The 13672-nt window shown below is 32.6% G+C and overlaps 1 protein-coding gene across 1 annotated transcript; it reads right to left on the bottom strand.

Moving 5' to 3' along the window:
- Positions 1 to 7747: 7747 nt before the first annotated feature.
- Positions 7748 to 8677, bottom strand: LOC100926339 (olfactory receptor 4L1-like). The gene has a single exon (XM_003755765.1). It carries the CDS (start codon positions 8675 to 8677, stop codon positions 7748 to 7750), a length of 930 nt encoding a protein of 309 aa, XP_003755813.1.
- Positions 8678 to 13672: the final 4995 nt, after the last annotated feature.

Below are 13672 nucleotides of genomic sequence, written 5' to 3'. Positions count from 1 at the left end.
CTCCTCTCCACCATCTTGGCTTCAATCTCTCCAATAAACTTTTAATGGAAAACACCATCTGTACCTAGAGAAAGGAGTATGGAAATCAAATAGTAAGCAGCACACATGTTATGTTAACTTTTAAATTTTTTTGTTTTATTTTTCTCTTATGTTTTTTTCTTCTTGTTCTGATTTTTCTCTCCTCACATGATTCATAAGGGAATATATAAAAACTAAATTAATGAATTAAAAATTTGTATTGAGGAAAAAAGAAAAAAAAACATTTACATTTAAGGTCTTAAGGAGAATCTTTCCCATTAGAGGGCTGGAAAATGGAGAAATATGGTTTTATATGTTAAGGAGAACAGAATCTGTAAAGTAGCATATACTAATAGGCAGTGAGATAGAATGATAATATCTCTTTATGTGAAATTATAGGATTTGAGTTCAAATACTGACTTTGCTATTGACTGTGTGGTTTTGATAAATATCACTTAACCTCTAAAGGCTTCAGTTTGCTTACTGTAAAATTCTGGGGGTGGGAATAATGAAATAGATCTTTGAAGCCTCTTTCAGCTATAAATCTTTTGAAATCTCTCTTTACAATTAGAGTATTAATTAATTAACATTTATTTCATATTAATGGATTAATATAAAGGCAAATTAATATCCCCCTGAAGTAGGAATATTAGAAATTTTGTAAATGACTGTATTGCTTAAATTGCTTTTGATTTTTTGATATGCTAGAGCCATGGAAGATGTCAAAGAATATGCATGGAATGTTTGGCTACATATGAAAATTATTTTCTGAAGGAAAACTGAACATTAGGATCAATAAGGAGGAAGATGTTTCACAGAGTCTACATATCTCTGGGTATTGGACTGATAAGCCAGCAGTTAAGCCAAAATCTGTTATACAAAGAACAGGGGCTCCAAGAAAAAGGAATCCAGAAGAGGTTTAATTTTCAGGAGTCCTATTATGCCTATATCTGATCTGATATAAAGATCCTAAGAAGTAGTCTCAGATAAAAAAGAAAGCACTTCTTCCATTGTCTAATTTCTGCTAATATCTTCATGGTGTGGTGCTACTTTGTGTTTACTAATGAAGAAAATGTATTGAAGAAGAAAATTGGTAACTGACTCAAATATAAATGACTGATTTTATATATGTGTATTTGACTTCATGAATGTATACTGTGTGATTCAACAAATTATCTTAGTATACAGTGTTAGATGTGTTTTTCCTATTGTTTTCTAGTTTTCCCAAAGTTTTGGGCAAATAATAAGGTTTTATTCCAAGAACTAGGATCTTTGAGTTTATCAAACAAGGATTACCATGATCATTGATTACTGTGCTTTGTATACCTAATCTATTCCACTGATTTACCACTCTATTTCTTAGCCAATAGTAGATTGTTTTGATCATTGTTGCTTTACAACATGGTCTGAATTAATTTCTTTCTCAAAAATTTGATTTTTTCATAATTTTTTGTATCATTTTCATTTCTTTTTACCAATTTGTCTTCTGCCTCTCTTATCTGATTTTAAGCTCTTTGTTGAGTTCATTGATGAGTTCTTTTTGTGTTTGAGACCACTTCCCATTTTTATATAGCTTTTTGCCCTTAAGAGTTTTTGACACTGTTGTCCTCTTCTGAGTTTGTGTCTTGATCTTCCTTGTCACCATAATGATTTTCTATGATAAGATTTTTTTTTTGTTTTTTCTTCACGTTTTTGAGAGAGGGAGAAGTCTTTTTCCTTTCTTTTAAATCTGATTTCTGCTCCCACAGTAGAAAGGATATTATCTTGGGCTTCTTGAATTTGGAGTTGCAGGCTCTGGCTTTTTAACTAGTGCTGCATTAATATTGCTTTGAGGCCTATGAGGATTTTGGGTTTGATGGTATGCTAAGGGGTTGGAGTGAGGTGGAGATGAGTGGCACTGCTAGATGCTTTAGAGATCTATTAGGTTACTTGATGCTTAAATGGAGTCCTACTGATTGTGTCTGGCATGTGCTGAGGCTGGCAGAGTATTTATGCATTTCTTGAGAGCTAAATTGAAACATGATGGATGTCTGGCCTCTGGGGATTGCTTATACCCTTGAGTTATGGTGAAGTACTGCATGGTTCTCAGATATGGTATCTGCCATTTCCTATGGCTATGTTGAAACATATGGGAATCCTGGTATTGTTGTTCACTTGCTCCAGTGCACTGGGCTCAGGATCTATTCTGCTGGTTTATTGAAGTGAGACTTGCTGTTGGCTTGCTGGGACACTTTCTGTTCTGGACTGAACTCCCCCTTTATCCAAGTGAGACAGACCTTTCAAACCAATACTTTAGGTGTTTTGGGCTTTAAGAATATTTAAACTTGACTTTGTGCTGGGTCCATTGCTCTAAAACTTGTCTTGAACTCACAATTCTGTAGCTGTATGGAAATGAATATGATAGAATTAAGACAATTCTTACTTATTCTACCATTTTTCCTCTAGTAAATAAATCTCTCCATGTGGTTTCTTAGATAAACTAACTGAGAATTTGATAGCATTTCTAATGTAATATAGCACACTTTAAAATTTTAATTCCTAAAATGTTTTCCAAATTAGGCTTAATGACTGTTTTGAAAAAAGTTCATGATTGTATCAATATACACCTTCTGATTTTAGAGAGCAGATATAGAAAGGGGAAAAAGGGCCCATTCTGCTTCACTGAATTTATTCAATTCAAGACTAAATCATATAGAAGTGGTTATTTTTTTCTGCTATGGTTTTTCCAGATCTGAGATTTATATGATTCTATAATATTATGATGTATTGATTTCTATTAGTTTCATTAATCTATTCTATGAGCCCATGATTTCTCTTTCTGTCTACAAGGATTTCTTTCCTATTATCTCTTTTGTTTGTCAAGAAGAATATTAGCTTTAAAGCAAATGGATGTTTTCCCATGAAAATCTTGATATTTCAAATCTATTTGAGACTTGCATACAAGAGAGACTCAGTGTACTAACTATTCATAACTTTGGATAAATACAGCATGTTTGAAATTAATTCCCATAAGTTGTAATATTCTAAGAACATAACCAAGACCTCTCCTTATTCCTTTGTCTGCTCACCACATACCTTACCCAAGTTGTTCTTCATACCTCTTGTTTGAAAAGACATGAAAGTAAGATTTCCAGAGCTAAACTTTTATATCATTGTCTCATTAAGAATAATGGTGATAAAAACCCAATTGTCTTAATTTTGATTCTTGTGATAAAAAAAGGAGTGGCATGGTATAGTGGATTAAGCCAATAGATTTGGAATCAGGAAAACATAACTTCAAATTCTATCTTATCAGCTATGTGACCCCAGAAAAATAATTTGTCCTCTCTATGTCTCATTTTCCTTAGTTATAAATTGGACTTGACCTCCACAGTTCTTTTTATTTCTAAATCTTTCCATTTTAATACTTGCTATCACATAAAGGACTCATTTCCAAAATATATAGAGAATTGACTATAATTTATAAGAAATCAAGCCATTCTCCAATTGATAAATAGTCAAAGGATATGAACAGACAATTTTCAGATGATGAAATTAAAACTATTACTACTCATATGAAAGAGTGTTCCAAATCACTATTGATCAGAGAAATGCAAATTAAAACAACTCTGAGATACCGCTATACACCTGTCAGATTGGCCAGAATGACAGGGAAAGATAATGCAGAATGTTGGAGGGGATGTGGGTAAACAGGGACCAGTGTTGGTGGAATTGTGAATACATCCAGCCATTCTGGAGAGCAATTTGGAACTATGCCCAAAAAGTTATCAAACTGTTCATACCCTTTGATCCAGCAGTGTCTCTACTGGGCTTATACCCCAAAGAGATACTCAAAAAGGGAAAGGGACCTGTATGTGCCAAAATGTTTGTGGCAGCCCTGTTTGTAGTGGCCAGAAGCTGGAAAATGAATGGATGCCCATCAATTGGAGAATGGTTGAGTAAATTGTGGTATATGAATGTTATAGAATATTATTGTTCTGTAAGAAATGACCAACAGGACGAATACAGAGAGGATTGGCGAGACTTGCATGAACTGATGCTGAGCGAAATGAGCAGAACCAGGAAATCATTATATACCTCAACAGCGATACTGTATTAGGATGTATTCTGATGGAAGTAGATTTCTTCAACAAAGACAAGATCCAACTGAGTTTCAATTGATCAAGGATGGACAGAAGCAGCTACACCCAAAGAAAGAACACTAGGAAATGAATGTAAACTGCTTGCATTTTTGTTCTTCTTCCCAGGTTATTTATAGCTTCTAAATCCAATTCTCCTTGTGCAATAAGAAAAGTGTTCGGTTCTGCACACATATATTATATCCAAGATCCACTGCAATCTATTTAACATGTATAGGACTGCTTGCCATCTTTGGGGAGAGGGCAGAGGGAGGGAGGGGAAAAATCGGAACAGAAGTGAGTGGAAGGGATAATGTTGTAAAAAACTACCCTGGCATAGGTTCTGTCAATAAAAAGTTATTTAAAAAAAATACTTGCTATCACAGTGTGCCTTCTGTTGAAGTTTTAGTTATATGGGATTCAGTGGAGAATGGTTCATTTTTTTCTATTGAACATATTTTTCTATTCAAGGGGATCTTGAGGTCCCCTTGAAAGTCCTAAGGAAATAGATTCCAGGCCACTCACATTCTTTCTATCAATGTTTGTTAATGCTTCTTTTATAAGACACATCAAAAGATTCAATGGATATTACAAGGATTGCTCTCAGGCAAAAGTCTTTTGAATTTCTTACTATGGAGCAAATACTTTTCTAAGGAAGGTCTTCAAATATCACCAAAACAAAACTTACACAATAGTCCCTGATCTTAAGTGAAATGCATTCTAATGGGAGAGGCAACATTTTTGGATACATATAACATATATATAAAACACATGAAGGTAATCTGAAAAGGAAAGGTATACATATAGGAAAATAGGAAAGACCACTTGCAGAAATAGAAATTTAAGCTGAATCTTGAAGTCAGGAAAACCATTAGTGTAAAAAATGGAGCAGAAAATTCCAGGTAAGGGGAAACAGCCAATGTAAAGCAATGGAGACAAGAAATGGAATAATGTGATGAAGTAATTTCAAGAACTTGAGAGAGTTAGTAGAGGAAGAAAATAAAAGTAAGAAGGTATAAAACTGTAAAAAGTTTTTTCAATGAGTGAATGGATGCTCATCAAATAAAGAATGATTGAATAGGTGATGGCAAATAAATGTTATTATTCCATAAGGTTCAATCAGCAGAATGATTTCAGAAAGGCCTGAAGAAATTTACATGAAGTAATGCCAAATGAAATGAGTACTATCAAAAGAACATTACACACAGCAGCAAGAAGATTATATGATGATTAACTGTGTTGGACTTGGTTTTTTTTTTTTTTCAACAAGGAGGTAATTCAGGCCAATGCATCTAAAAAGAGGTCTATGGAGACTGAATGGGTATTACAACATATTATTTTCACCTCTTTTGTTATTGTTTACTTGTTTGTTTGTTTTTTTCTCTCATTTTTTCCCTTTTTGATCTCATTTTTCATATGCACCATGGAAATATGTTAAGAAGAATTGCACATGTTTAACCTGTATTTTACTTGCTGCCTAAGAGAGAGGGTAAGGAGAGAGAGAAAGGGAGAAAAATACTGAACACAAGATTTTGCAAGAGTGAATGTTGAAAACTATCTTTGCATGTATTTTGGAAAATAAAAGCTATTATTAAAAAAGAGTTTTTCATTGACAAAGGAGTTAATATTTGATGCAACAGGGAATAGGATTCTGAAGATCCTTGAATAAGGGTCTGAACTTTAATTTAGCTGAAAAAGTCAACATGCATGTGATTGTTACCAAGTATATGGAATGAAGAGAGACTTGAATCAGGAAAATTAATTAGAGGACTATTTTCCCTGTCTAGATGTGAGGTGATTAGATCTAACTAGGATTATGTCTGTATGAACAGAGAGAAAAGCATGTATATGAGAGATGCAAAATTAGAAAAGACAAGATTTGACAATGGACTGCATAGGGGAAGTTAGTGAAAGTGAGGAGTGACTCAGGTTGAAAACCTATCTTGGTATGTGGAAAATTGATAATGTTCTTCACAATTATGAAGAAATTTGGAAAGAAGAAGAATTTGGTGATAAGAAGGGAGATAATAAATTATGTTTTAGCATTTTGGACATTTTGACTTTGAACTATCTATGAGACATATAGTTTAATCTATCCATTTGACAATTACTGTTCTGTAGAGGCTCTAGGGATAGATAAAGGATCTGATAATAATCTGCATAGTGAATATAATTGAACCTTTGGGAGCTTATGAGATGACAGAATGTAACAGTATAGAGTGGAAAGAAAAGATGCCAGAGGAAAGAGGCTTAATTAATTATTTTATTAGGGAGTGCAAGCCTATTGATTTTAAAGTGTATTATAAGCAGTAAAGAGGAGAGTAGACTCCTTAGTTGCTGGATCCCTTGATACCTCTGTCTCCTAATTTCTGATCAATGTTAGAAAGTGCCCCCAGGTTCTCATAATGCTTATTTAATTTTATTTTTATTTCTTAAGAGGTTATAGTGGATATTCTTTACTTCTTAAGAAGCAATCAACCTAACAGTCACTGACTCTTGCTAAAGTAATATTTTAATGTTAATGGTTATTCTAATCTAGAAATAGCCCAGGGACCTGTTAACTTTCAAATAGAGCTTTAGCCAAGTGAGGTTATTCTTGGTAATTGTGCCACCAGGGATGGTGTCCATCAGGCCATAGCATTGAATTCTATAAGTTCCTCAGCTTTTTCCCCCATACTTCCATCTTATACCCAAAATACACACATCTGTTAAATTCAATTACCAAACTTTGATTTTATGGCATCTCTAGTTAAAACCTACAGCAACATCTACACTCTACTAAATATCACCTCATGATCTGGGATACATGGATGACAGATTCAGTCCTTATACAGAATTGGATATGTTTAATGATTTCTTCTTTATTGAAATGTGTTCTCTCATTCATCATCATGTAAAAACATAATCAAATGAGCCCAGAACAAATTACTTACTTTTTGACCTTTCTTTGAAAAAATACAATCTTTTTTACCTAGCACATAATTTCTTTTTCTCTTCAGACTGCTATAAGTTTTTCTTTTATATAAAATAGATTTGATATGTTATAAGTCAATTTTTCTTAGTTTATTTTCATCACAATAAGATGAGTAAATCTCAATCAATTTATCAATAAGAAATACAATAAATTAGCCAAGTGTTTTGCATCCAAAGAAGAAAGGCCTTATTACCAGGTTCACCACAAGGAGATGATTTTTATATCCATAGAAAATCACAAAAACCACAAGTTGAGATCTTCATCAATTGCCCAAATAAATGAAATCTGGGTTAATTGAAATGTTGGATTTTTAAATATAATCTAGTATATTTTATAGAATGTTTATTAGTGACATTCTTAATATAATACCATCAGCTATTTGATTCATATGGTATGTTAAGGTTTACAAAACACTTTAAAAGTTTTATTCTCACAAAACTCTGGGAGTTAGACAATATTAACTCCATTTTACAGATGATAAACTAAAGCAAATAAAGGTTAAATGATTTGGCCAGTGTCACACAAGAAGTATATGAGGCCAGATTTGAATTAATTGAATTTTGGTCTCCCTTTACTCCAAAGCTAACACACTATTCTCTGCTACATTCATCTTCATATTAAGTTCCATATAAAAGGTTTATTTGGAGTTAATATGCTGGGTCCTAAGTTTCCTGATGGTTACCTTCATCTCCTGATTCCTCAAGGTATAAATAATGGGGTTTAACAGAGGTGTGATAACAGTATAAAACACAGAGAGAATTTTAGTCCCTGAAAAGTTGCTAAATGGCCAAGCATAAATGAAGATACATGGCCCAAAGAAAAGAGTCACCACAGTGATATGAGCAGATAGTGTAGAGATAGCTTTTGACAATCCACCAGTGGAGCGATTATGGACAGTGACCAGAATGACAGTGTAAGATAAAAACAATAGAATGAAACAAATCAGTGAGAGTAACCCACTGTCAGCAATGACAAAGAGTTCCAGAATGTAGGTGTCCTTACAGGCAAGTTTGATCACTAGGGGAAGATCACAGAAAATATTGTCCACAACATTGGGGCCACAAAAGGGTAAGTTTATAGTCAAAACCATTTGACTCATAGTGTGTATGAAACCAATGGTCCATGAGAATAACACAAATCTTTGGAGCAGGTGACGGCTCATGATAGATGTGTAATGAAGAGGCTTACATATGGCAACATATCTGTCAAAAGCCATGGCAATGAGGAGAGTCATCTCAGCACCCCCAAATAAATGCATGAAAAACATCTGAGTCATACATCCCCTTAAGGATATAGTCCTGTGTTCTCTGAGCAAATCAACTATCATGTTGGGTGTAGTGACAGTAGAGAGGCACATGTCAAAAAAGGAGAGGTTTCCAAGGAGAAAGTACATTGGAGAGTTCAGATGGGAACTAAATGTCACTGTGAGGATAATGAGGAGATTTCCCACAACAGTGGCACCATAGAGCACAAAAAAGAACATAAAATAGAGAATCTGAAGTGTCCATGATCCAGAGAGACCTACTAAAACAAATTCAGAAATTGTGGATTTGTTCATGTGATCCATCAGTCCAACTAATAGGTGTTGCAGATGTCCTTTAAAGGAAAAAAAGAATCAGAAATAAATTTTAATTAGTATATATTTTTAATCATTACTATTCACTTTTTAATAATAATACATAGCTAGTTTTTTAAATAGTATATCATTAAAACATCTTGAACCATAAACTGTTCTGGGAGTCCCTAAAATGGCATATTTGGTACTTTTCTAGGTAAATAACCTTTTAAGGAGTCTAACAACAGATTCTTTTGATTAAATGCCTCTAAAATGCCATTTTTCTAGTTTTATCAGACTTGTTATTGGTTCTGGGACTCTTCTGATGTGAAACACTCTCTACCAATGCAGATTCATTTTCTGTGCAACAAATTCTAATCACAGGAAATTACTTGAGAACACTGAGAGTTTAAATGGCTTAAAGACACATAGCCAGCACACATTGGAAGCAGAATTTGAACCCAGATCATTCTAATTCTGAAATCAGCTCTTTAGTTATTACTCCAGATACCCTCTTAATGTTAGGGATTAAAAGTTATTACTTTTATCATTGTTTTTGATTCTTATCAATTTTCTTCTTATTTAAAAAAATAAAAAGCAACAAAATTGCCTGCTAATTTTTTTTGTTTGTTTTCAGGATAGCACACCAGATTTTCAAAATGCTATGATTCTGTTTTTCAGTCATATTTTCAAATAGTGGGAAATGGTTTGCTTCCAGTTATTCTATAATATTTTTCTAATGTTCCTCTAGTAATCTGAGATAATTTACTACTTCTTACATTTTTAAATTGTATTTTATTAAAAAGCAAAATAAGGGGAAAAAAGAAAAATGGAAAAGGAATACAGAACAAAATAAGACAAAACAAAGCAGAACATTGTCACATACCCAGCAGAACATTAGGGAGGATTCAAATACTATATAACAATAATTTTGAAGTTCAAGAAAACATAATAATAGAAGAAATTATATTCATAAGTTGATAATTTACTTCTAATAATTTATCTAAAAGTGGAAAATATTCCCATTTTTATTGCTTTATAAATATTAAAGTACAATATATAGGCTTATCCATACATTCACAAAATATGAGATAAAAAAGGATTTAGGGATCACCTACACCAACTTGAATCTGAGTAATGCTCCTTTTCACATAAATGATCAGCAGTATTATACTCTTTCCCTGGAGATGTAAAGGCTATGTAAAGGCTAACTCATCTCAAATCTAGAAAAATTTTATTTATTTGGCCTTTCCCCCTCATATCACATCCAAAATCTGCCATTTTTGAAGATTTTTCTCATTGACTCTAATTTCTGGGGATTTGCAGAATAAGTATATTTTCTTTCATAAGTTTACAAGCACTCAAAGACATCAATCCTAACCTTTCCTCTCTCATCTTCTCTACCCCATGCAAAAAATCCATAATTCCTGAAATTAATGCTCAATAAACCATACTCTTAAGCTCTTTCAGTATAGTCCCTCTCATTTAGATATGCTGTAGACTGCAAAAGTTATTCCTAAAAATTAGCAATCAGAATAGAAGCCAATGCTTCAGATGTGGTCTAACAAGGACAGAATACAGTAAGATTGTCACTTCATTTGTGAACACTATACTCTTAGTGCAACCTAAAATGAGACTTTTTTGCTGTCATATCACATTTTTGAATATTTTTATCCATTTTTATTCATTAAAATTTTAGATCTATTTCAGATGAAATGTTATCTAGTGACAGTTACATTATACTTGCCCTTTTCTTTCTTGGTCATCTTCCCTCATTTCCAATAAACTTGGATTTAGCTTCATTTCCTCTTTCCCTTATATATCATATCAATTTGGTCACAATTTATTTGACCATTACTCCTATTAAATTTTGTGGTATAATTTTACCTCAAATATTCAAAGCCATCAATATATAATTTCTGCCTCTGACATCTTCTGGTTATGTGATTTTAAGCCATTTAAATTCTTAATCTTCTCAAATAACTTTTTTAAATGTCATTTTATTTTTCCAAATACATGCAAAGATAGTTTTCTCACTTTTGAAAAGCCTTCCCTTTCAAAATTTTCTTTTTTTCTTCTTCTTTCCTCCCTCCTCAAGAGAGTAAACAATGTAATATAAATTAAACATGTACAATTCTTCTAAAGATATTTCCATATTTGTCATGCTGCACAAGAAAAATGAGATCAAAAGGAGAAAAAACTGAATGGAAAAAACTCAAGCAAACAAACAACAACAAAAAGTGAAAATAATATGCTTTGAATCACATTCACTCTCTGCAATTTTCTCTATGGATGCAGATGGCACTTTTCATCACAAGGCTATTGGAACTGTCTCAGATCACTTTATTGTTGAAAAGAGTCATGTCCATCACAATTGATCATCATATAATCTTGCAATTACTGTAAACAATGTTCTCTTGGCTTCCTCACTTCACTTAGCCCTCAGATAACTTTCCAAAATGATAAGTTGTTTCAAAGAAAGTGAATCTGCACTAGTAGAGACAGTTTCACATCATTTTGGAATCCATTCTTTGTACATTTTGCTCCAAAACAATAAAATGCATCAAAAGATGGTCAGTTAATAGATTTTCATATCTTCACATTATGTCTATTATAATTTGAACCCAAGGTTATCTCTCCATTACTGATTTTGAATCCCCAAATCTTTTCCTTTGAAACCTACAAGTATATGATTTTATGTCATAGAATATACAAGTTGGAAATGACATCTCAAGTAACTGGTTAGAAATCCTTTCTATACTGTCCCCAAGAAGTTGTCACTCACATTTGAAGACCTTATGAATGACTGGAAATGCTTTACCTACATAGACAAGACTATTTTATAAATTTATTCCCCTTTTCATTTTTTCTCCCCTCACTTCCATAGACTTAAAGTTAGCTTCATTTTCTTTCTTTCTTTCGTTCATTGCCAATAACCATTTAGTCAGCACTTGCTATTACTTCTTCCTCTTTCAACTGATTGTGCATTCCAGCTTACCCTTGCATTTTATCTGCCACTACTGTAGAACTGTATTACTCCAACTGCCTGCTAGTTGATTTCTCTGTTTGTAGTCCCTGGATATTCTCAACCCATAGCTATTATAGTCATCTTTCAAAAGACACCACAATATGAACTTCACTCACAAATTCCAGAATTTGCAATAGATCCCCTTTAGCTATTGAATCATTTCTGTTCATTTTGTCCACCTCCAAGATGATGCTTCTTTTTTCTTCTTGAATACTTCTTTTATTATAACTAGATTGATCTTGCTTTTAACTAATTTTTTTTGCTTTAATGACTTTGCTTATGTGACAGATTCTGCTGTTCTGACCTTAAAACCTCTGATAATTGATATTTTTGATAAGTCAATTGTTTGAAAACTAAAAGAAAATTCAACCAAAATAATTATTTGGAATTAAATAGTCTAAAAGTATAATTCATTGAATTAAGAAGGATTTTAAAATATTTACACACTGTCAGGTCCAAATGATTTTGTATGTAGAAAAAGTAAAATAACTTTTCTTGTTTAATTTCTTTATAAGATATAAGTAAGCACATTAAAATATCAACATATGGATATGTTGATAAGCAAGAGCATGTACTCAGCCTGTATTAATAACACTTAATGTAATATCTTCTTTGTGAAGATTTTAGACTTCATGTAAACATGAGGGACATGTTGACATGTAGACATGTCACTCTGAATCCATTAGAATATAACTTTAATGCTATCTTCTCAGTTCAACTTATATGAATATAATTTTGCTCACCTACCTATCTAAAGGCAAAACCAGAGACATAGCAATATGCTGAACTTGAGTATTTTTGCTTCTCAATCGTTATTAATATATACAACACATATGTGTATGGACACAAAGACAAAAAAGAGAGAGAGAAAAGAGAGAGAGAGAGAGACAAAGAGAGAGGGATTGAAAGGGGGAGACAGAGACAGAGACAAACAGACAAGCAGACCTTATTTCCACCCCCTGCCTTCAAGACATTCCTTTCTTTAAGGTAAAAAGAAAAAAAAAGCTGTTTTGGACAATTGGATGAATCCTAAAATATATGGTACAGCCTTGAGAATTTAAACAGCTATGGGATTTATTAAAACTCTAACCAGCTTCAATTAGCTCCTTTTGGTTGTTTTTGAAAAGAGTTTTGCTCTTTGTAGGCAAGAGCAAGGAACACAGATTTCAATTATTAATATTAATATTGGAATAGTAGATTTAAAGCTGGGAACATCTTTAGAGATAATTTAATTCAATTCTACTCCATGTCCCATTTTATAGATGCCAATGGAGATCCAATTTGCCAAGAATATACTCAAAGTTACAGAGTAAATAACCAAGCCAGCATTTGAATCCTTGTCTTTTTTATCTAACAATTTTTTTCCAATTACATGCAGAAATTTTAATGTTACATTTTTTTTAATTTTAAGTTTAAAAATTCTCTCATTCAGAAATCAAACAATTTGATATAGGTTTTAGATGGATACATGTGAAGTCATACAAAAATATTTCCATATTAGCCTTATTTTTAAAAAATACAGAGGAAAAAATACACAACAAAAATAAATAAAATAAAAAGAAAGTATTCTTCATCTTCATTCAGATTTCATCAGTTCTTTCTCTGGAAATGAATTGAATTTTTCAACATAAGTCCTCAGAATTGTCTTAGGTCATTGAATTTCCAAATGTTCCTGTTCTACTTTGTTGTTAATAAATAGAAATGCTGGTGATTCATATGGGCTTCTCCTGCAACTTTCCTGAAATTGTCAATTTTTTCAATGAGTTTTTAGTTAATTCTATTCTCTGCAAAAAGAATGATAGTTTAGAGTGTTAGAAATGGAAAGGACTTAGCTATTAAGAGAAAGAAGAGAAAAATTAGAATGAAAGGAAATTTCTGTGAAGTGGACAAAGAGACAGAAATATGTGGCAACAAACATCCAGAAAATCAAGAATAAAATCCCACAGAGTTGCTAGAGTCATTCAGATAATTAATTCTAC

The sequence above is a fragment of the Sarcophilus harrisii genome, chromosome 2 (genome assembly GCF_902635505.1).
Source record: "Sarcophilus harrisii chromosome 2, mSarHar1.11, whole genome shotgun sequence".
NCBI classification, from domain to species: Eukaryota; Metazoa; Chordata; class Mammalia; order Dasyuromorphia; family Dasyuridae; genus Sarcophilus; species Sarcophilus harrisii.
The sequence above is the reverse complement of the archived record's forward strand: the minus strand, read 5'-3'. Positions and strand labels throughout refer to the sequence as shown.